Source organism: Anguilla rostrata, chromosome 12 (assembly GCF_018555375.3).
Source record: "Anguilla rostrata isolate EN2019 chromosome 12, ASM1855537v3, whole genome shotgun sequence".
In the NCBI taxonomy this organism is placed as follows: domain Eukaryota; kingdom Metazoa; phylum Chordata; class Actinopteri; order Anguilliformes; family Anguillidae; genus Anguilla; species Anguilla rostrata.
Window position 1 is genome coordinate 25,717,330 of NC_057944.1, and position 24,806 is coordinate 25,742,135.

General features: G+C 45.3%; 1 protein-coding gene and 1 long non-coding RNA gene across 3 annotated transcripts in view; one reads left to right on the forward strand and one right to left on the reverse strand.

Annotated features, from left to right (window-relative positions):
- Positions 1-18,719, reverse strand: part of map3k10 (mitogen-activated protein kinase kinase kinase 10) — a 30,850-nt gene extending 12,131 nt beyond the window's left edge. The window contains exon 1 of one of the 2 annotated variants that reach the window (XM_064302230.1): positions 14,981-18,719. In XM_064302230.1, the coding sequence (XP_064158300.1) occupies positions 14,981-15,854 (874 nt within the window). In that variant the 5' untranslated portion in view covers positions 15,855-18,719. The remainder of the gene's footprint in view (positions 1-14,980) is intronic. The other variant, XM_064302229.1, reaches the window with a different exon arrangement.
- Positions 3,619-9,004, forward strand: LOC135236068 (uncharacterized). Its single transcript, XR_010324504.1, has 2 exons — positions 3,619-3,835; positions 6,908-9,004. It is a non-coding gene; the product is annotated as an uncharacterized LOC135236068 (long non-coding RNA).
- Positions 18,720-24,806: the final 6,087 nt, after the last annotated feature.

Genomic DNA, 24,806 nt, shown 5'->3' on the forward strand with positions numbered 1-24,806 from the left:
ACAGGCTCCAAATGGAACTCCCCCTTCCTATCTTCAGAAAATGATCAGAGCACACTCCACCCAGCCCTGAAAATGATTTTGTGTTTGCCCTGAGCAATGTATATGAGTAACACAATAACAACATATCATTTTCTCATATTGCTAGGTAAAGAAAACATATTACGAATAATAAAGTGAATTTGACATTGTGATCATGGTCCAGGGAGAGTCGCGTGGGGGCGAGATTCTATCTGTGCAAGTGTCAGCAGGCCAGGGACCCCGACAGTACTTTCAAGAAACCCCCAGGGGTCCATGGACCCATGTTGAAAATCCAAGCTCTATGTATGCTCAAATGTAGAGCCAAGAAACAAAAGCATCATATGATTCACCTGCTCTGTCAGAACATGATAAGCATTATAGAAGGGACAGGGAAACTCCTCCCTGTAATTAAGATGGGTTTGCACACACTAATCTCAGTGACATGCGCAGCTGTCACCACTGTACACAAGACTGGCTGATCAAACAAGGCACGCCTGACATGGATAATGAGTGAAACTAATCCTCTAGCACCTCTAGTGGTCAAGATGTTTTACTGCAGCTGCTGCTCTTTGTAGTCAGTAATTCAGGCATACCTGCTATTGATAAGGAAGCTCCTTCCAGTAGTATTTGCTGTGCTATTTTCACTTCCTGAAAAAGATTCTTAAGTAAATTCTTAGACCTTCCAAGCATGTACCAACTAAACACTGTTTCTTTTAATTCTCTTCTAAAGGAAAGTCCTTTGTTTTAAAAGTCGGCATGCTGGGAACATTTTACTCCGATCAATGAATCAAATTTTATTTATGGTGCATTTTAAAAATAATTTGTGACTATACACTTCACAATATGTCCTGGCTTTCACCCCCACAAAGCAAGGTGAGAGTTGAAAGGAAAATTTCCTGGAAGATGACAGAACTGTGTCCCCCCCCCCCCCCTTTTCAGCTGCCCCATTGGAGGAGACATGTGATCAGGACCTGAGGTCACATGAACTGAGCTCGAACCCACAAGGTACCTACACAGAGCTGCTACAGAAAAACGAGTGATGGACTGTATATCGCAGTTGTACTCATGATATACAGTGTCGTCCATAATGTTTGGGACAAATAATTTTTTTCTTGATTTGGCTCTGTACTCCACAATTTTAGATTTGTAAACAAACAATTCACTCCTGGTTAAAGTGCACGTTCTCGGCTTTTATTTAAGTGTATTTTTTTGAATACATTTTGGTTTCACCAATGTAGAAATTACAGCACTTTTAATACAGAGCCCTCCATTTGAGGGCTCCACATTGTGCTTTATTTTTAACTTCCAGTAACAGATGCACACCAGCGTGCCAGTGCCAGCTAGGGCCAGAACCCCACAGGGCGGCACGCACTCGCCTCGTCTCACCCACTGATGGGAGAGTTTCAGTCGGCCTGGACGAGAGCGTCTCTGCTGGTGGAACAGGTGCATGCAGTTGGTCTGTGGAGATGTGAAGTGTCCTCCTCCTCCTCGTGTGTGTGTGTGCGAGCGTGCCTTGTGAACTGTGGCGCGACAATATACAGCGGCTCATGCTTCTGAGGAGAGCACATACTGCAAAAAAGTCTGTCTTAACAAGTGTTTTAGTCTAGTAATGAGACTTAAAATCCTATTTTTCTCTCTCAAGCAGGAAATGTTGGCTTGTTTTAAGTTACTTTTTGCCTGACAAGTGCAAATGTCATACCCCAATGAAAACATTGAAATGAGTAAAACTGTCTCTCCTCATTGGCAATTCTTTTGTCTTTTTTATCAAAAAAATAATAGAGTGAGATTTTAGGTGCAAATATATGACCAAAATACTCGTTAAAATAGACTTTTCTTTTGGTTCTTGCAGTGCATGCTAGTCTGTGCTCTCTCAAATCGATAGCGGGGTTTGTGGTAATTGATAACTGGGGAGGGTAAAGGGAGGTAAAGGCTCTAACTCTGCATGCAGGCTGGCCTGTCCTCCTCACACTGTACAACCCCTGGAACTGAAGCTACAGTTTGATACAATGTATGTGTAGAAATCATAGTACAATATATAATCCATACTGTAAGGGAAATATACATATGAAACATATCCTATATTTGAAAATCACCACATGACAAATAGGCCTATATGCAGTGCTCAAAGTATGCAGTATATGTATGCACAACAGTATGCACAACATAACTGAATTAGCGATCACTACCATACTGTATTAATAAGTTTCCTACTTTGTGAAGCACCTGACATTAGGTGCTGAGAAAGCATTTTTTTTAAAAATCATCTTTGCGTTTTAAAGCTGAAATTTTAGCCTGCATTACTTTTTCATTAGGGTAAATCACACAGACACACAGTGTTATCAAACACACACACTGCGCTGTGATAAAATATTAATCAGACAGCAGTGCACTTGTTCCAAACATGCAGGGTCCCGTCGAGCCCCAAGCACTCCCCTGCGCCAGTGCAACTGGCCTGTAGATTGCCTCCACTTACTGTTCACAGCCCATGTGAAACTGAGACACTTTGCGGACTTCAAATCAACGCAGGGGTCTTTCACGTCCAGTCAATTACCGCCCCGCTTCATGCTGCGAGGGACAGCTTTTTTGATTGGTTTGTGCTAATTGGTGATTGACAGCAGCAGAGTCGTGGCCCCGCCCATTATGGGGTTTGTGAAAACTCCCTCCCTCATTACGTTCATTACCCCACCAGGAAGGCAGCAGATGGGGCCGTTACCCAAGGCTAATGGGGCCATTACCCCGCATGTGAGCTGCACCACATCGCTGTAACGGCTGAGCAGTGCAACAAGGGGGTGCTCTCAAGTGCAACTTGGACGATGGAAGTAATTGATTTCTGTGGGGACTGCTTTCAAGTCAACGCCCACACAGTTTATAACTGAGTGAAACTGTTTGCGGGGTTATAAATGCTGACCACCACATCACTAAATGACCGTGGGGACATTGACTCCTCCTTGGGATGAGTGCCATTCTGGGCCACGTGATTTGAAATTGGCAATGGAGATGAACTGACTGCGACTAGTGTGAGTTTAATGATACCAGGCTGATGGTTTTCCCTTCAGCGGACCATGTAGAAAATTGTAGCCAGAAGCTCTGAATGGGTAGGTGAAAGGCAGAGACAACAAAAGCACCTCAAACAGCATTCAGCTTTTACAAGGGCAAGCGCAATGCTTTCAGTCCGAGGTACGCCTTTACAGTCACACAGAAAGCAAAGTCCGTGGATAATTTTCCAGAAAACAGATGTTTTACGATTCTGAACAGTTATGAGCCCGTAGTTGAGCTAGCTAATGTCAGGATAAAACAAAGACCAATACTATATTTTTATTAGACCAAAAAGTACAAAGATAATATTTAACTATTTAAATATTATCTGAATATTGTACTTCATACAAGGAAATGTTGCCCTTCTAAACTTGCCAATTATTGTTTCATCGCATCCACATCATAAAATGCATCAATTAAAGGTTAAATCAAATATGGAACGCAGCATGGTAACACGTATAGTTTGTATGCTTCTGAGTTGCTTGGTTGAAAAGAATGAAGGGCATGTCATAACCGCGTACTCTGTAATTAGTCGTTTACGGTCTCAGTTTGAGCCGGAAGCTCGTAAGCCCTGACCGTCGGTGTTCCGGTGCCGACACGGCGCTTCCCAGTCAGTTTCGATGCACTGGTTGGCTGTGGGAAAGTTTGGAGTGTTAACAGGGCGGGGCGGCTTAGTCGAGGTTTCGTGTTTGCCCTTATCTCTGAGCGTATGCAAAAGGAACACCGGAGTCCACAGTCAAGCTTTTGTTTGAACAAGACCGCACTGTTTGACCGGTGTCAGGTGAGTTTTAGCGCTGCTGCGCTGGGTTTGCCCGGTTAACGCTGCGTACATACGCAGCCACTCAGTCGCCACTCTGTTAGTAAATCGCGTGTCTCGCTCGCCGTCGCCGACGGTAACTAAAAAGAGACAGAAAGGATCACCACGGATCACGTACAGGTATTTTGGTTGAACCGCATTCGATTTCTCCCAACAAGTTTATTTGAACCGATTTTGCCCACATGCTGTCTCAAGCACACACACACAAAACCAACAACGCATGAGGTGTTTCTAAATGAATAATGAAGGTGTATCAAAATCTCTGGTTTGGCACATTGTAATAAGCAGCACTTCTGTAGTACCTGAATTCTGCCCAAACGCAAGGTTTGGCCCTGGGCAGGACATATTATCTCCTCCAGGTGATATGTTAGGGAAACACAACCCATGTTTACTCTGACCCACCCCTGCTCTACCGGGCTGTTCTAAATCAGCTGGGAAATTTCGGCCTCTCCTTATTTCTCAAAGTGAACGTGAAATACCCTAAAAAATGTGCTTTTGTGGTAGCTACTACACCCGCTCTCTACTGTGTCTGATGCACAGCACAGCAAATGAGTGTGCTTCAGCTCACTAAGGTATAATGGAGGAAGGCATTCTGACTCCTGCGTTTCTGTTAGTCTTATTTCTGGAGACACCACACCAAAAACATCAGGCTCTGCTGACGATATGCAGACCTGATGGACAGCACTGGAGATGACAACAACCAGTGATGATCTGAACACGACGTTGCTGAGATATGATTCAGCACTGTTTGAGATACTTTCAGGCTATAATATTTTGCGCAGAACAAAGAAGTCCATTTTGGCTTGAAATGCACAGGTTTAAAACTTTAAAGACTAATAATGTGTGTGGGATTTGCTGACCTTCTTTACGGTCGGCCTTGGTTAGCTTGCTTTAGAAACGCCTTCGACTCAGGTAGAGCTGACCTTCAGCTAAGCTGTCTCATGTGGCAGGTATGTGCTTTTGGCAGTCGCGTGCAGTACCTTTGTGGTGACTTTATTGACCATAGCCAGCTTAGATACATTTGTTTGTGTTTCATAGCCACGTACTGCTGCGTGACTGTGCTAATGTACACACAGTGCAGTTAGCCCGTCTTAGACTCAGTTCTCATTTGTATGTAGTCCAGAGCATGATCAGTTGGGCCATCAGTTTTGGGCAAACGTTGTGTAACTGGCCTGTGACATGAAACTAGACTGTGTGTTTGTATGTGTATGTTTGCGTGTACGTGAGAGAGTGTGTGCGCATGTTTCAATGTGTGTGGAAATAAGGAAATAAGAATGGGCATGATAATACACCATTGTTTTTCCCCTGTTCTTTTGCTATTTCAGTCATTTTGAGGCACAACTGCTCGCGTGTGTGTGTATGTGTATGTGCTTGAATGCGTATGTGTGTGTGTGTTAATGCCAAGGCAGGGAACGTGCATATATGTCTGACTCTGAATGTACAGTGCCTTGTGTGTGTTTGTGTGCATGCATGCATGTGCATGTGTTCGTATTTGTATGTATGTTTGTGTGCATGCATGTATGTGTTTGTATTTGTGTGAGTGCGTGTGCGTTAATGCCAAGGCAGGGAACACGCATATATGTCTGGCTGAATGTACAGTGCCTTGTGTGTGTTTGTGTGCATGCATGTGCATGTGTTCGTATTGGTATGTATGTTTGTGTGCATGCATGTATGTGTTTGTATTTGTGTGTCTGTGTGTGCATGTTTGTGTGCGTGTTTGCTTGTGTGTGTGTGTGTGTGTGTGTGCATGTGCGTGTGCGTGTGTGCATGTGCATGTGTGCGCGTGTGTGTGTTCTGGGAGTTCCCCCTCAGAGAGCTGGCACAGGGCCTTCCCGGGTCGAGCTCACTTAGCCAGGAGCTTACGTGGGACAGTGGCCCAGTGACCTTGGAGGCCCCGTCACTAAAGCAGCTTGTACATAGTCACAGGGTTTAATGTGAACAAGCACCTCATCTACTCAGATCTACCCCCTCGCCCCGCCTCCCCCCTCTCACTCTGTCACTCTTTCTCTCCCTCCCGCCTCCTCACATTTTATCAGACTCGCACCTGATAAATCTCTCTCTCTCAAGCTCAAATTGGCTTTATTGATCTGACCACAAAAATGACAGCGGAACCAACATGGGTAAATAATAGGGTTGGCTTTGATGGAAATCAAAATGTATACTACAAAACAAATGCATTTATGAGCACAAAAATAAAAACAGCAGGCAATCCCAGCTACAATAAGAAACAGCTTAACCTTATCAACAGCAGCACAGTAAGTAGACAGAACAGAAAGGATGGTGTTTTACAGAGGTCTGGGGAACATTAAAGTTTTCCTGGGATTAAAGATTAAGTTTTGTTTATGTCCAGATCCTCACTCTGCTAAAATCCCTGGGCACCGTGGTGCCAGGTCATCACCGTCAACAGATCAACGTAGATAGTGAATTCTGGACTGGTCCTGTTTTACTTCATACCACATTGTAAAGATTGCTACATTTTTTAAATCAAAATTGGTATTTGGAGTAGATTGGTTTCAAAATGTCAGATGCTTCACCGATAATCGGTAACAGTGTATCCAAAAAAATCCTTTTTGAAAGTCCACAAAACAAGCAAATTTAACCTTTTTAAAATGATTGTGTTAGGGTCTGTAAACCTAAAGTAAATGGCATGCCTTGTTTTATAAGAGAGCCAATTTGACTTGTGCTTTGTATAGGTTGGCAGAGTTTGGGCATTGATTACTGTATTCAGTAGAATGACTTCCCCAGCTTAATGATTACATGGATGGCTCTGCATTGGGTAAAATGTGTCTCTGATTTTTTTGTATAGGGACTGTGACGTATAACAACAGGGGCATATTCTCCGTGATTCCACATTTGCGGTTAACATTCTGCTTCTTTACTTTTTCCTCTGCTTTTGGTCCATTGATTGTGCTATACCTGCAGCTCATCCAAAAGGAAAATAACTGCCGTTCCTGATCTAAAGGAAAATTCCGGAAAGGAAGTATTTCACAGCCTCACCGCTCTGCTTAATTAGATTTTCTCACACATTTCTCACAGTTATACCCAGGCCCAGTGGGACGTCTCTCCCAGGCTGGAAAACCCTTTCATGCGCCTGGGTTTTCATCACCGAAATGGGAGCAGAGTATCTTGCCCAAGGGGTCAATTTCCACACACCGCCCCCCCACCCCATCCCCAACCCTCCGGTGCCTGGCCTGACATCGCTATTGTGCTGGCCTGAACACGAACCTCATCTTTTATGGCAGGCATTCTTTATTCTGGTTTATACCGTGTACCGTTTTTAGCTTGTCCTGCAGTAATGCAATGTACTGCAGCGTTTGCGTGTGAACTTTAAAAGAGAAATCTGTGATTGATGTTAACATTACAGCTCTGAAATCACAGCAGCTATGTTAGCAAACTCTCCTCCTTCTGGGGGAAAAAAGTACCACGCAACTGTATTTTTAGCTTCCACTTAACCAGAGTGTCCACGATGCATTTCTGTTTAAAGGAGAGCACATCCACAGACCATAAATCCATAGAAAAAAGCGGACCATTTATCTTTCAAAAATGACCTTAAAAACCGGGGGCATTTTATGCAACACCCCCGGCATACCTCATCATATTGCTCCATCTGGGACAGGACACTTGGCAAGTGTATGACCTTATTAACGTTTTTGTTTCCCTTTTTACATATGCGTTTAACACAGAGCACTGTTAAATGAGTGAGAAATGACAGCTAGACTTTAAAGTCGTCCTTACTGCTAATTTGAATTTCATATTTTGTAGCAATGGGCATTCTTTGCTGTAAACTAGTCACTTTTACCAGTAATAGTGGGGACATCACCTTTGCTGTGAGTGTGTGCCTCTGACAGTTTTTACCATCCAAAAAAAGCCGCCCAGGCACAGAAGATCACCTCAGCGCAACTTCAGCATCAGAAGGCGTTAATGGCGGTAACACCACCCGATGGGTATCCGTGTGCGTCACATTTCAGTGCGAGCGAAGCTGCTGAAAACTGCTACGTAAACGCTTGTGCTGCTGAGCCATGCCAGGCCACGCGACACTGCGGGAGCCAGCTCATCTAACATGGCGGGCAGTTACTGGGAGGTAAAGGTGCGGCTGAGAGGTATGGCGGTCACTTGGTGGATCAGTGAGCAAGGTCACGCAGGCCTAAATGTTCAGCGCTCGGACATCAGGACACAGTAATGCACTGGGGTGCAGTGACTTGGGCTGCCTGTCCTTTGCCCCTCCCCCACTCACCAACCATCCCACTTCCCCCAACCACCCCCCCCAGGAGTTTTGGAGAGATTCACACTGCTGCTGCGGCACAGACAACACCCCTAATCCACCACCCAACCTCTCTCCCACATCCCAGCTCTCTCACAGAAAGGAGGAGACGTGTGAGAGAGGAGAGAGGAGTAACTATAGAGACGGAATGGAGAGCTGGAGAAAGGGAGGCATGGAGAGACGGTTTGGTGATGTTTTCTAAGTGATGACTGTCGTTCTCTCTCCCTCTCGCTCTGTAATCAGCTGCTCTGTAGCAGCTGCCCATTGATCACCCCAGCACTTAAGATCTGCAGAGTGACATCAGCACATGGGAGAAATCAATAAATCTGTCCAACCCTGCACATTTTACTCTTGAAGCTCACCTGATTCTGCAGTTCCTCATGTCATTTCAGGTGTAAGTGGGTTTTCACAGCAGAGAATAATTTTTTAGCACAGTGTTGGCACTAACACTGGCAGCAAGACAGTGGGGAGTCTTGTACCGCTATTTATAGCTAGCTGCTAGCCGGTGTTTTACCGCGCCAATGAGATGTGTGCACGTTTGAACTGGCTTATCAGATTATTAACCAGAAGGTGGTTCATAAACTGATATGTCTGAAAGTAACATCAGTTTGTTTTCCACATTTTGGTCAGCCCAATCATGTTTGCTCATGTATGCAAATTTTGGTGATCAACACTTCTCGGCTTTGCTTGATTAGTGGCGTATTTCGGGACCTCCTTGCTATGAGGCGACAGTGCTACCCACTGCACCACCATGGCACCCACCAAGTGAAACCACAGTATGTTTAAAAATACCCTTAAATAAGGTGCAAACCCATAATCCTCTTTGCGCCGACCATTATGGTGCTCACTGTAATAAAATCTATTTTATAGAATATACCTTGTGTTTTTGAGAAATAATAGCCTAAATGTCAGTTTCTAATGTACACCATATATATTTTGACAATTGTAGAATGCGTTCCTTATATTTTGGATTTCATATTTTACTCTGTCAACAACTGTAGCCTATTTCTTCACAAAAGCATTTTGGCATCATTCTTGGTGAAAGTTTCCCATCAAAATTAGAAATTCCATAGAACTATTCATAATTGTTACCAGAAACTCTTCCATGAGTTCAGTCAAGTTCATCCATAGCTGCTAACGTAATAGAGATCCTCTTTTTTGGCCCTGGAATATCTCCTATTATGCCAGTGGTTTGACTTATGAAATATATACCTGCACTTTGATGTGGGATTTTTTTTTTCATCAGGCTTCTAACTTAACTATCATAGCAACATTCACATTGCTTTCCTCGTCATTGCTGAGAAGCTGTCCATATATCAAATTAATCTTTGATAATGAAGTTATATATTTGTATCATGCTTGCAGCATTCTTGTGCCATAGTGTTCACTCAGGCTATTTGGAATGCAAACCACCAAGTCCAGGAAATGTGCATAAGCATTTGCCTGCACTGAATCAAGGGCACAGGATGGCTCTGTGAGATGCGCTTCTGACCATAACAGTGCACATCAATATATACACACATGCACACACAGAGGAACTCACATTCCAGTACATACACACAAACGCATGCATACATGCATGCACACACAAACACACACACACCCCACAATTAGGCATGCACAGAACAATGCACATATGCATACGTTAGGATACACCATGTTGAAGTTCTAGGCTGATATAATTAACCAATATCAGCCTGGCCAAATTAGCTGATGCTGATGCTAATGCTGGACTATTTTACATTAGAGCATAAATGTGAACTTAAACAGTTTCCACATTCAGGGAAGAAGTAGGTGAACTTATGAAGGAAATATGCATGAAATTGTATGACACAATATTTTAATTTGTTTACTTTATTAATAAGCAGAGAGCATGAGTCTAGAGAGCTAGGGAGTCTCTGTATAGCTTTGCCTGTGGCTTTGGCTGGTAAAAAACCAAAATAAATAATAAATAAGATGACTATGGTAAGGCTACTTTTTGAGCCAATGGCATTTTCACCTAATTTAAGTATAAGCACATCAAACGCGTCACATCTCTGGCACTTGTATGTTGCATAATCATATCGGCCGTAATCACAGTATCAAGTCAATGCTGATCATTTCATTTTAAGCCATTATTGGCTGACAGTGACACAACTCCAATATTATCATGCATTCCTATTATGCACTCATTCACACACAGTATTAGGCTATTTATTTTGTTAATGTAATTTACTTGCCATTACTGTGGTTTCGGTAACAAATGTAAGTCGCTCTGGATAAGAGCGTCTGTTAAATGCCCGTAATGTAATGTACTGAATAGTCACTGAAGCCACTCGGGTTCATTATCAATCAACCTCCAGCATGTGGGTTATAAACTCAACTGCTTAACCTGTGCACCACCTTAAGCCCCACACATACCCACATCCAAATATGCTCACTCAAACCACACACACACACACCTTACAACTTGACCTGAGGCCCCCATAAATCCAATGCAACCCAATGCAGAGAGAGCAGGAAGTACCCATGCCACTGTGCCATTACCACTTCCTGTCTGAGATGTGCTTGAACCCACTGCACTGCCAAGCCTCCCTCACTCAGCCATACTGCAGTGAGTCACCGCTCTCATTTCCCTAACCTCCCACCCCTCAGTGCTCTCACACTTCCTGCTAATCCATCTGTGCAGAGCCACTTATATGCTTTACCGCATGTGATCCCTCCACCCCCCTGAGGCATTCAGGGCTAAGGGCCTAGGGCAGGAACCCAGAACCAATCACCTTAGTCATACTGCACATGCTGATCTTTATTAGCCAATGAGAGTTTGAACATTGGCTCTGTGGAGATGCCCCCCGACACCTCCATGTTGCCTCTCCGGTGTGTGGGTAGACTTCTGTAGATGGGCATATTGGGTCTCATGGTGTTTCTGAAAAGCTGTGGCAGTACCACCTAGCAACACCCTGATGTAGTATAATGGCCCAACTTATTTCCGTACACTGAGAGACCAATCAGCAAATCTGCCTGGCACCTGGCTGATGTGTTCTGATGTATTTGGGGTAATGTAGTTCTTCTTAGGTGTGTTTTTCTGGGACTCTGCTGTGGAGTCATGCTGTGTAGTGACCGCTATTGGTATCTTCTCTTATCCTGAGCTGATACACTATTTGTATGGAGGCACACGCATAGGTGTGTGTATGTGTGTGTGTGTGTGTCTGTGGCTGCTGCTGCTATCTGATTAACCGTTGATCTGTGTCACTGTTTAAGCTGAGAGAGACACTGAGCTGCCCCAGTAGCTGCCAACTACCCAAAATTCACAGCAGTGCACCGATCACTGCCCTGATGCATTTTTCAGGGGTGCATCAATTACTTATGACAACAGTAACTAAGGAGGGGACAGAAACAGCTGTGCTCTCAGGTTCCTGCTGCTCCAGCCAGCCCAAAGAGACGGAGGTGTTCCCCCTGCCACCATGCTGAGCACACATCCCTGAACACCCAGGAGCACACATCCCTGAACACTCAGCAGCACACGTCCCTGAACACCCAGCAGCACACGTCCCTGAACACCCAGGAGCGCACTTCCCTGAACACCCAGGAGCGTACTTCCCTGAACACCCAGGAGCACAGTACCTGCAGGTCACCCCTGGTTTAAATAATTACTCAACACATTAACCCTTTAGACCGCAGAAAAATTCACACGGCACACAAAGATAACAATGGTACATTCCTTTGTGTGTTTACTTTCTGTTTCTCTGTCCAGAGTACAAGGTCTGCAGTATTTCTCTCTCTCTCGCTCTCTCCCTCTATCCTTCTCTCTCCCCCACTTTCTCCCTCCCTCTAACGCTCTCTCTCTGTCCCTCTCACTATCTCCTTCCCTGTCTCTCTCTCTCTCCCCCTGTGACTCCTGCCATTGTCCATGCATCCCTGTCTCCAGCAGGGCAATAAATAGGGTTATTGTTGGCAGTCCTGGTGCGCCCAGTACTGTCCCCCCCCCCCCCCACACACACACACACACACACACATCTCTACCTACTGCTGCAGCACGTCGGAGCTGCTCCCGTGCCACCGAGAGGACAACCCCAACACCTCCACCCGTGAGAACACCGAGGACCCCTCCGACACGCTTTAATAAAGCAGGGTTTAACTGCTGCATTAACCACACGCCACATTACTCATCCGAGTAGCTGACACCTGACTTTTTCGTTGTATGTACTGATAAAGCATATATCCGTACACTAGAATGTATGTGCTGAGGAAATTCAGGTAAAGCACATTGTTTGAGGGCTGACACAGGATTTTAATTTACAGCTTGAGAAAATTTTATGGATTTTATAGATCAAACGCAAAGCCACACTGCTGAAACCCCCGAAGAGCTTGGCACCGATGTGATTTTTTCTTCTTCCCAGGTAATCATGATAAAAACAGATTTTCAGACCCTAAAACTCTCAACCAAGGGCACAGGACCAATCACATCCCTAGATCCACCCCCCCCCCCCATCACCTCCACTCAGTCCCTGAGCAGTCCCAACAGGAGGACAGCAAGGGGCCACCGCCACGGCGACTGCCGCCCCATTGTGGAACGCCCTGTCACCCGAGCTGCCAACGGCGATGGCTGCGGGTCGTATCCCTCGCACTCCTTCATCATTAAGTGGTTTTCTGGAACAATCCGGGGAATGATTAATGCCTTATTCACCATGCTCTCCTCCTCAGGAGCTGGCATGCCACACGCTCAGGTGAAGGGGGGAGGGGGGGAGGGGGGGCCACTGAGACAAGTGAGATCGCGTTACCTGCTGCTGAGTCATGGCCCGGTTGCCGGGGGCTACGACGGGGCACATAGCACAACACACCCCCGGCTGCTGCTTGTCAGTACTGAGGTGGGAATTGAGCATGTGCTCAAGTCTAATCAGAAGTGGCAGCATCCTTCTGCAGAGGCAAGGTAGGCTAAGGACCACTGCTAAATTCCCTGCCCCAAAAGATCCCAACCGCGAGCATTAATAAACCAGGCAAGAAAAGAGTAATATTGCTACTGTTATTATTGCCATCACCATGTTAATAGTAGTAGATGTAGTCACAGCAGCAGCAGTAGTTCACTGTTATTGTCCTTATTACGAGAAATGTATTCAAGGACATTAATGAGTCGGCCCTAACAGAGATGGAGTCAATTTAATTTCTATTAAGCCAAATAAATTCAATTCATTCTTCGAAGAAACCATGCAGAACATTTTTAAATTAAATAATAACATTTAAATTAATACATTTCCTGAACTGAATCCCATACACACAGTGCTGATTGAAGACACATGACTGCCAGTGCTGGGCTACTTCCAGGGCTCCAGTGGTCACCAAATCGCTGGACATTCCATCAGGGCTAGGCATCCTCCATCTGATACGGAGGCAATTGTTTCAAACAGGGAATTGCCCCCCATATGCATGCATCTGTGTGTGTGTGTGTTGACAGTCACTAGGGGTTGGCATGAGCCTGGCCCATGTCCCAGCCACCCGGGGGGGTGACGGGAACAGGACAGAGGAGTGGGGGGAAGGGGGTGGCGGTTTGATGTTATGGCCCCAGGGGTCTGGCTTGCTCGCTCATCATGGCTGTGCAGAGCCAGGAGACACCCGAAACCCGCGCACCTGTACAATGAACCGGAGTGAAACTTTAAACGCTGTTTTCTTTCTTCTAATGTTTAGATGTTACCTGGGACAGGGAGCTGGGTTATTGGTATATGGGCTCGCCTGTGGACCAACGTTTGTCCCACAGTGATCTTTTGCAGGGGCTCTCACTTGCTATTGGCAAAGAAAACGTTCACGGTAGAAAGGCCGCACTTCCACACCCCAACATAGGCATGTACACACACACCAGCCATCTATCTAAGCTGCAGACATTTCTGGCAAAGAATACATCTGCGTGACTCAACATCCCTGATGCAGAGAGCTTCCCGGAGACAAAGGGGCTTCTGCTTACAGCATTTCAGACAAAATATGTACATCGTTTTGCTATCTCTGCGAAAAACATTTTCAGGTTTTTTCGATGAGGCTTTTGGAGGGGGGGTCACAAGTTTTAGGGATCTCAGGGAGCATGAAGAGGAAGGTGAAAATTGGAGACTAAGAGGTGCGGTGGGACAAATCTTGGGAGTTTTGGGTTCAACACACGCCAGACACTTATACTGTATAAAGCTCCACTTCAAAATCTCGAGGCTCAGCATCCTGCCCCCCTCCCCCACCCCTCTCCATCTTCATCACCACTCAGCTTTTCAATACGCGGTCCGCAGTTGCGTCTGAGCACCGAGTAGCACAAAAGAACTGAAATAGCTCAAGACTCAGACGACAGAACAGAGCAGCCATCCTCCAGGGGGTTGGGGGAATGGGGGGGGCGGGAGATGGAGCGAGGCAGAGGATGAGGTTGTGAACGGCAGGAGGAAGATGGAGCTACGCTGTTCCAGCCCGGGAATATTTCAGGGTATAAACCGGTCGAAACCTGTCCTGCCCTCCTGGATTGAGACACTGTTAAACTGCCAGCAGGAAATACAGCACTGGAGTCTAAGGGGTTTCCCCTCCCCCTCTCTTTTTCTCTGTGGGCACAAGCTGGCTTTTCACATCACCCTTAAGACAAGCTGGGAAAAGCACCTGACTGGACACCACAAACGGCTAAATAAAAGCAGCTCAACATTCCCCACAAGTCAGACTACCAGAAAGGACAGCCCAACCCTGCCAAGGGCCCTGGACACCCATAACCGGGGGGGGGGGGTACTCCCTGTCACTACACTGAAGGACTAGTTTCAGAGGGGACTCACTGTCACTATACAGAAGGACCGTACGCGGGCGGGTACTCACTGTCACTGCAATGACGTACCATACATGGGGGGGGGGGTACTCACTGTTGCTAGATTTCAGGTCTCGGTGAATGATGGGTACGATGGTGTGGTTGTGCAGGTAGTCCATGCCAGTGGCGATCTGCACGGCCCAGTTGACCAGCACCCTGGGAGGGACCTTTTTCCCAGCCAGCGCCCTGTTCAGGGCGCCCCCGCGGGCGTACTCCATGACCAGGCACAGGTTGGGCTCCTTCAGGCACACCCCCCGCAGGGCGATGATGTTGGGGTGCTGCAGCATCCAGAAGAGCCGGGCCTCCTGCCGGACGCTCTCCGCCGTGGCGCTGATGTCCTCGTCCGGGTCCTGCCGCGCCGCCTTAACCGCCACTTCCTCATTCCGCCAAACCCCTCTGTAGACCTTCCCGAACCCGCCTGCGCCGATCACCTCCTCCAGTCGCAGCTCCGCGAAATCGATCTCCAGGGGGCAGTCGCCGCCCCCTACCAGGCCCTCTGGGGGCAGCGGCGGCTGGTAGCCGCCATCCCGCCTCGTCACGTAATTGCAGGGGAAGATGCCGACCTTGTCCTGGATCTTCCCCGTCCACCAGCCCTCATCCCCAGACACCTTTGAGTCTTTGGAGAGTACCTCCAGTACGTCCCCCCTCCGCAGCGTCAGCTCCTCATCTGCGGTGGCCTCATAGTCAAACACCGCTGTCCAGAAGGGGTTGGGGCCGCATTGGTGGAGGTGGTGGGGGTGGGAGTCAGGCGAGCCGGAGGAGGACAGCGTGGAGGAGTTCCAACTACTGCCGTTCTCTGCCAGCGACGGGCAGGGTGGCTGGGCGTCGCTGGGGGGAGGGGCACAGGAGGCGGAGGGGGGCAGGCAGCCCCCGCAGCTCGCACAGGGCAATGGGGCGGTGGTGCCGCTCATTCTGCCATAGGGGTCCATGGCGGCGGTGGCCCACAGCTCAACGATGTGGGCTCAGAGGCTGGATCGGGCCCTGTCTCACGGCATGCACAAATTCCATACAGAATCCATGCACTGAGTCCAACCTTGCTTAAGGAGGGTGTGTGGGGAGATATCAATGAGTAAATCAGAAGTTGCTCTGTTCCATTATTTTTGCTGCTGTGGGGGGATAGTCACTGCTGCCGCTGATGCACCCAGTATTATCATTTATAAGCAGTTTCCTGAGTGTACTGGTCTGTCAGGAGACGACGTGCTTACTGTAAATCTATAGCTATCCGGGAGGCAGTAGGCAAAGGGTTCCAGCTTTTCCATTGTCTTTACCGCAAACAAGAGCCTGCCGAGCACCTGCCCCTAAGTCTGGTGCAAGTTCAATTGTAATGCAAAAGAATAAATGTGTTACCGACAGCTCAGCTGGCTTGTTAAAGATAAAGGTACGGACATTGCGTTTGCAACTGTCCTGACAGATGAATGCTCCTTCACTGAGTTTACAACTGACCCAACGTGTTCAGTCGTATGGGACAAACAGCCTACTCCGCATTGCATTGCACAGGTAACATGCAGTAGTCCTTTGCTTTACTGTCTGTCCACAAGACCACCGAGTACGTGCTTATTCTTTCCCCCCCACAACCCCTCCCCTACGATTATTTAGCTATATAAGTTGGTGGTGCGCGAGCAATATTCATCCAAGAAACGGCTTGTGTTTTTGCGGTGTTTTCCTTTTTATGTCAGACTTCGCAATTTAATTAATTTACATAACTAGAGACTCTTCATCCAGCCTCGCTGTGTGTGATGACATTTAAATTGATTGCATTGTACCAAACGAAGCATCTAGCCTACATTTATTACTTCAGGTGGCCCGCACAAATCTGAGAGCGCGCTCGGTCGAATGATTTGGTTTAGCTTATAACAGTAAATTATGTCATAGTCTTTAGGCAAAGTGTGTATTTGAGATGTATCAAAAGAAAAATATATTTAGGCTAACAGCTGTGTGGCTTGTCTACGTTGCCTGGAGCACAGTCCTGACGGACTCGATTTGTTTTGGCTGTTCCCCCACCAAGTTGGGATACATTGGCTCAGTTGGCTGGCAGTGGATGCATCTTGCCAGAATGCGAAAAACAGCCAGTCTTGTGAAGTGACGCGTATGTTTTCAAATGTTTTAGTTGGGTGTTATTGCCCTTGTCGCTTCCTTGGATAAATCCTAATGATCACGAAACGTATAAGCATGCTTAATGCCTGTAAACATCCGTTGAAAAGCACCCGGACCTAGCTAGCTAGCACAGTTCGGTTTCTAAATATCTCGCATTTGCATGATCAGAACTGAGTACTGATAGCTCATTCTGCATATCAGCCACAATGTACGTTGCATGCGTTTGTTTCTTTTCCTGGAGCTACAGACATCGTAAGCAAATAGTAGGGCACCCGAACACACGAATCCCAGTGTTTGCCCTTAAGCGGAATAAATACGTTAATCCAACGACACCCATGAAGTGCACCTAATATTTCAAATGGTTTATTTGAGCTAGAACCATGTCAGAAATAAGCCTAGCCACCGCAACAACACTCTGCGAACAGTCGCTCTTGCTGTCACTACAGCCTAATCAATATGATATAGCCTAATTTACAGTAGTTCTGCCCATTAGCCTACTATTATTTTCGGAGGTAAGATGTATCATCATCCATTCATTTTAGCTATCAAGATAGCGCCGTTGCACATATCATTGCCTTATATTCTTGTTCCTATTCTCCTTTACAGCCGCGTAAAGCCAGCTAGCCCGTTAGCTATAGCTACCCAAACCACGTAACGACAAGACGGATGCAAGTCTATTATCTGTATAGAAATGAGTAGCTATTATTTCTGTTATCAATGTATCTTGATGGTACAGCGTCGACGGTGATGTCGCTACGAATCGCGACAGCGAAATGAACATTACATGAAATCCACTTCAGAAATGTGTTCCCTTTGGCTGTAGCGAAGTCCGTGGGAGAAGAATCCACCATCTTCATTGTAATAAGGATAAAAAAGAACAGTTACCGACGACAAATGACAACCACTTATAATCCAACTGCGACGCCTACCTTAAGTTTACTGTCCACTGTTCTAATAATAGAGATGACAGATATTTAAACTCTCATTATTTTTGTATGACATGTATAGCCTAGTTTGCTATGCTATGTCATATCCATCTCATATCCTCGTCGCATGGGCGTGTGAATATGTCCGAAGGTGTCCACTGTTTTTCTTTTTTTACAATAACAATGCAATAAACCTACCAATTAGAATACACAAGGAGAGCTATTTGTTTGAGTCTTTCCTGTCGTGGTCATTCGAAAGATCATCTGTCCATTACGATCAAAAACATTTTCCCACACAAAGATATATTCCATTCAGTGGACCGAGCTGTCAGTGGCTACGGCTGACTTTGTATCCAAATACACCGGCTGGACTCGGGGGTGGAGGACTGTGATGGCTGCTGGGAAGTGTAGTTACAGGATTCCGAAGTAGGCAGCAGCGCAGTACATACGTCAACAAGGACCAGTGCCGTCAACACGGAGGGCGTTCCGTGCTAATAAAAGGTGAGGGCTCTTTCATGTTTCGATAGCATCCGATGGTGCGATTGTCACCAAATTACAAAGTCAATGTCTTACTGTCGTGTTAATTCGAATAATTTGTGATCGCCACGTTTATTGTAAGCAGCGAATTCACCCACATCCACTGGTGCACAAAAACAGCACACCTGTCACTTCCTACTGCTCAACTTCCGGATGTCACCTGTTACATTTGCATTTACATTTACAAAAGAACACATTCCAGTTCCATCAGTGTATTTGAGTAGCCTACCTTTAAACATGGAGGGTTAGCTTATCTTTAAACCTTATTGCTTTCACCCCGTGGGTGTAACAACGCGCAGATGCTTAAACAATAGTGAAACAGGCATACTCAGGGCTAAAGGGGCACACCAAATGGTTGGCTCAGTTTGACTGCAATAGCTTTCACTGGTTGGCTGGCCGTGATGCGATCGGAAAAGAGGGAGAGTAAGGGAAACGCAGAAGGATGTCGACGACAAGTGTGTCCTGGGGGAACAAAAACTTGACGTAATTTATTCCACTATAATAAGCCTGTATGGGTCAATAAAACGCATAGGTTATCACAAAAAACAGTTTCATGTACTCACGACTGAAGGGGGTCTTAATCTACCAAATTTTCAAATCTATCAAGTAGCCACGCTGTTTTTATTGGTACAACATTATACAGTACAAAACAGTAATGAGGAAAATGGATTCAAATAGAAAATATTCAGTTACAATCAAAAAGTCAATTTTGTCACCTTTTCTCAAAAGACAATTGTAGAATTTCTTCTGAATTTTTTTTACCATTCATAATACCATTCAAAGCTTTTGTAAAATGAAAAAAAGCCTTTAACTGCAGCACAAAAGACCAGGTTATGGGATAATCCCTGGATAGCCATTCTAAACAAGCCGTTAGCACAGACTTCATGGAAAGGAAGGGAAAAGGTATAACAATTAATATAACAATTAAATTATCCCCTTTTCATAATTAAAAGTAATCTTCATAATAAAGAAATCTTTCCATATCTCTAAGTCAAGAATATAATTAACCATAAGTTCTTTTTAAGCTCAGGCAGTATTACAGGAAAGAGAAACAATATGAGGAAACTAGAAATACCTTATTACTGATTTTAAATTCAGAATGAGCAGCACAAGCAGATCAATAGAGAAGGACATGGCACAAATGGGGGGATAAACTTGATATCAGGATCCTCTAAAAGACCATCGACCATTCCAGTGTTCTGTAGGCCTACATAGGCAGCTGTCTGGTGGGGTAGCGGAGAGAAGAGAGGAGAGAGCCTCATCATAGAATTTGAAATGGGCCCCCATTGGACACGAAATGTCCCTGCCTAACTCATCAACAGAAATTTCAGTCATCTAAAAATGTGTGTTTTGTGTGGTGTGGTGGTTTTCTTCCAGGTCATTACACAAACGACGATGAAATGCAAGGGGCAAGTAGGCACTATACTCCAAACGACATACAAACTTTTTGAAAAAGAGCCACTGGTCTACATGTACATTTAATTCTTCTATCATGACGAACCTATGGGATAGGACACCATTTCCCAAAATTGCCTGTGCCCATCCAGGCACGACCTACTGCAGGACAGTACAGTGATGAGATGACCAGAAAAATAAAGTTGAACTTTGCCTGCTGGCCAGTCAACCGTGACACAACCAACCATATGATATTTGGATGGACCGATTGCAGACAGGGGGAGATCTGCGAACTTACGAACTGCTTGTGAATAGTTTGCCCTGGGGCCTTGCACACACCGTGCCAAACAAACTCAAAACACCACGTCTTTTTGTTTGTCTCTTTCAGTTTTGTTTTGAGTATACTGGCACCTCCAGACTCCCATTCTGCTGTCAATTTACTTCCATTTATTTTCAGGACCTTGCCAAAATTAATAGTTTTGGAGCGCAAACTGCACCACCATGCTGCCCCCATGTGAAACATAAGCCTATAAAATACAACATGTCACATTTGAAAATGTGAATGATGTGCCTGGAGCTCCACATGAGGTTGGAGCTGTCCTTGGAAATAAAAAGCGTAGTTGAGTGATTTTCTGAAATACTGAGGAGATTCATGTTGCCATGAGAACACGTTTTGTGGCTACAGATTAGACAGGTGTCATTCAACTACCTTAACTCAACCCCCACCTATTTTTGGTAGGTAGACCGATCACTCACCTTAAAATTGGATTCGCCCGACACATAAACTAGCCTACCCATCTCTGACGAGTGGTGAGCTTCATTTCCAGCCCTTACTATCACCATTTTTCAAAAATTCTTGTGGGCGTTTGGAGCCCCTCTGCTGGTCAGGGCTCATTTCATTTTAAACAGTTCAAACTGCCTCAGCCTGTATGTGCGTGTGCGTGTGCATGTGCTTGTGCGTGTGTGTGTGCATGTGTGTGTGTTTGTGTGTTCATCTGGAGGTGTGATATTTTCCATCATGTTCATTTCCCTATATCTACTGTGTATCTATCAGTACGTTTCTGTGTCAGTGGTGCTGATCTCCCAGTCAGTGTACCGCCTCTCTCAAGCTGCATGCATGGTGACACAGGAACCCCTGCCAGGCCAGTCTGCCATCTGCTGAGATAATGGAGCCTGGTCTCTGTTTCCCTGTGCCTGGGCAGCTGCGGGCACTGCAAGGGGCTGGGGACCAGGCAGGGATGGAGGGGGACGGGGGCTGAATGACTCACTATTGTCTTCCAGTGGGAGAAGAATCACTGCCCATACAGAGGGAGGACTTCCCAGCCAGTGTCATTCTTATGTGCTGAGCGTGCGCACATTTATGCATTTGCGTGTTTGTGTGAGCTTGGCCATGGGCTTGGACTTTTTTTTGGTTTATCCTCTATTGTGACAATGGGAGCAGGAGCAGTGGCAGTGTGTCCTGGTGTACCGATAAGAAAAAAGTTAATTAGCTGCACAGACATGTATAGAAGGCTTTAGGAAGGAGACATTAGGAAGTGATTCTTGGCTCCTCCAAAAGGTCCTGAAGAAGAATAGGTGAGATGTCCAGGCATAATCTTTCCACTTTATCCTGAGGAAAGAGGTAGAGAATAAGAGAGTGAGAGAAAGAGAGATGCCACAATTCGTAGTGCTCTATTCAATACATCTCAGCTTGCATGTCAAGTCTTCATTACCAGGCAGATGGAGAACAGTGTGCTATTTCAGGACTTTCCTTGAACATTGGAAAGACCAAACTGCTTACCAGGTAGGAGCAATGATTCTCTTTGCTCTGTAGTATAAATGCCCTTCAGTGGATACAGGGTCACCTCCCAGACCCACGACCACCTCCCTTCCCCTCTCCACATTAGCCATTCGCCCACCACTGCTGGAGATTTCTGGAAGGTTCTTGCCATATAACAGTGGCAGTTATTAATTAGGGCAGAAAATCAGCATTTGTATACTCTTGAACAGAGCCAGAGCTTTCAGGTCGTAAATGCTTCTGACTTTAGTTATTTCGGATGGCTACTCTCCCTGGAGACTGATGGCTGGCATTAAAGGGCTGGAGCATGCTGTGATGCTGGAGGTACCTGGAGCCAGTTGCTTGCTTTCTGACTTAGTAATCACCAGTCTGTGTGTCAACTGACTCATCCCCTCAGGAGCCGACCGATTCCACAAGGGTTTCTTTGGGAGTTTTGGAACACTGGCACATGAACTACCTGCGTGTTGGTCAGCACATTGGAGTCAGTTCGTATCTCTTCTCTTTCTCTTGCAGTCAAGCTATGTGGTCATTTATGTAATGATCCAAACAGTGAATCTGGAGCCACACGTGATCATCTGATGCTGATCAAAAAGACACCTTTTCAGAATCATTTCATGTCTTCTACCAATCGCCTAGTGCCTGATCCTGAATGAAATCTGATTTGGCGTAGATTACTGTTGATATTACGGACCACTGTTCAATGACATGAGCACGGTAACGTTGCTCTTTTCCATCATATAGTATAATAACTCTGGCATGAGTATTACTCTGTGGCTGTGTGAGATTCACAGGCGAATGGCACACTGTGTCCTGGGTGCCCTACGTACACACACAGTTTTTGATTGGTACACCCAAGAATTAAAGGTCCCCTGGTCCCCAATCACAATCTTCCTAATCTCTGTTCCTTCATCAAGTCTTTTATGCATGTGAGTATTATAGGATAATTGTTTTGCATTACTGAAAGTGTATACTAAAGCAGTTACTATTGTATGTTACGCAGTGCTGAGCAGCTTTGCACTGTAACTAGTTGCCTTGATTTGGACTTTGCATCTCCAACAGTTGATAATATCAGATCCTGGAGTGACTCAGCAAAAAGGAGAAGAAAAAGGTAGGATGTTAAAGGAGTGGTGACCATAGGAGCAACTGAAGATAGCTGCTGGGTGACTTTGCATTTACAAATGTGGCGTTGGGGTGGATGAGGCGACCCTTCCCTGAACTTTTGGGGGTGAAAGAGCCTCTGTAGCTAATGGGTCATTTGTGGTAGGGCAAATGGGGCACTGAAATAAGCCAAAATCTTTGGACAAACTAGCTGTCTCAAAGCTTTCTTACTGGTGGGGATAAAGAAGAAGAGATGGGGCACTCATGGTGCAGAATGATGCTCACTTCCTGCTGCCAAAACTCTGCTTTTGTTTGTCGGAACTCCAGTTGTGTGATATTAGATTATTGCATTAAGTAACAAATAATATTATTTCGCTGCCTTACGGTTCTATCAAGGTGTGTGACAAAGGGTCAAATACCTAGATACCAACATTTTGATAGCAATGGAATGTAAAAAAAAGAATCTACTATTATATAAATGCACAATCATCTGGTTCTATGAGTGCTTAGCTGCAGTCTGCAGTGTAACAAAAGCAGTAGTGACACCACATGTTTTGGAGGAGAACTGCGGATGCTTGTACTCTCCTGATGGGGTTCACACTTGAACTTGGCTGTGGTTGCAGATAACGGTACATTACAATTAAAGGTGGGAATTGGATATGTGCAGCCTCGTGCTGGGTGCCAAAATTTATGGGTCTGCACAGTGCGTATTTTCAGCTACCACTCTCCAGATAAAAAGAGGATATTTCTCACGGAGAAAGGAATTCTGAAGGAAGATGGGGGTGGGGGAGGGCAAGTACTGAACAAACTGTACTGTCCCATAGAAAAGCTCCTTTTCAACTAATGTCACCTTTTCCATTTACGTCCATGCCCGATCATGTGTGGATATTTATTAACATAAACAAAGCACCGATGTGTCCACATGTATGTAGTAGGTGCAAAAAATGACATTCATGCAAGGGATTTACTGCCAAAATTGCGAGTGTGTGTGTGTGTATATATGTACATGCTAATCAAATCTGTCACCAGAGCTCAAAAGTGGAGCACAGAATTTCTCCTTATCTTGAATTTGTTCTTGCATATCACAAAACTGAGAAGAGGGAGTATACTGAATTTTGCCTTTGTACATAAGGGTTATCAGGGCACATGCACATAACCTAAGCATGGCCTTTGCACACTTCACCATGTTGCTTTTACTGTGTTTTTGGAGGAATTGAGAAGGACTGGAGGACTGATAATGCATAATAAACTCAGTAAGAATTTTACCTCTTCAAACTCTTCTGTGGCACCCATAATTGAGATCTTTCCTGGACAGTTCTCTGCAGCAAGCACTGATTGGTTTAGATTGTGCAATGAACTGTGCAATGCTGCTGGATAGGATCTTTCAAGTCCTTGTGACATGTGACAGTATTGTTTTCACATTTTTGTTTTTTTGGTAAATTGCGCTACTGTCTTTTTGTATCCCCCAATTCTCCGACTTACAGTGGATGAGGTCATTTCCCATTGTGTAGATAATTAACATGAAGTGAAAAATCATTGGTTAGGGTTACTGAGATTAAAGTCAAGTAAAATAAAGGCACTAAGAGAGTGGAGAGAATGGAAGAAAAATTACACACTAGATGAAATGCACAAGTAATGTTTAAAGGGGTGTGTCGTCTTTAGCAAAAATAAAAAAGACTGGCCTTATCAGATGACAAACACATTTTGTAAAAAAAAACTGGCTAGGAGTTACATTTGTACATTTCATTCTGAAATGAAGAGACTGACATTTAGGGCAAGACACAATCAAAACACTGTGCACTTTTCATCACTTGACAATATTGTATACAATATTTTATTTAAAGAAAGGTTTTTTGCACTTTATCTTTAGTGAAAATACAGAAATGTAAGAATACCACAAAAAAAGGCAAATAAATTGTATTCAAGAGAGTTTGGCTAATGGGAGATTACAGAAATGGAAGAAATAGTTTAAGTATGTGCCTGAACCTGGGGATATGGGGAAGAGCAGGACGAAATAAAATAGACTGAAGATCCAGAGGATCAGAATGGCCAAC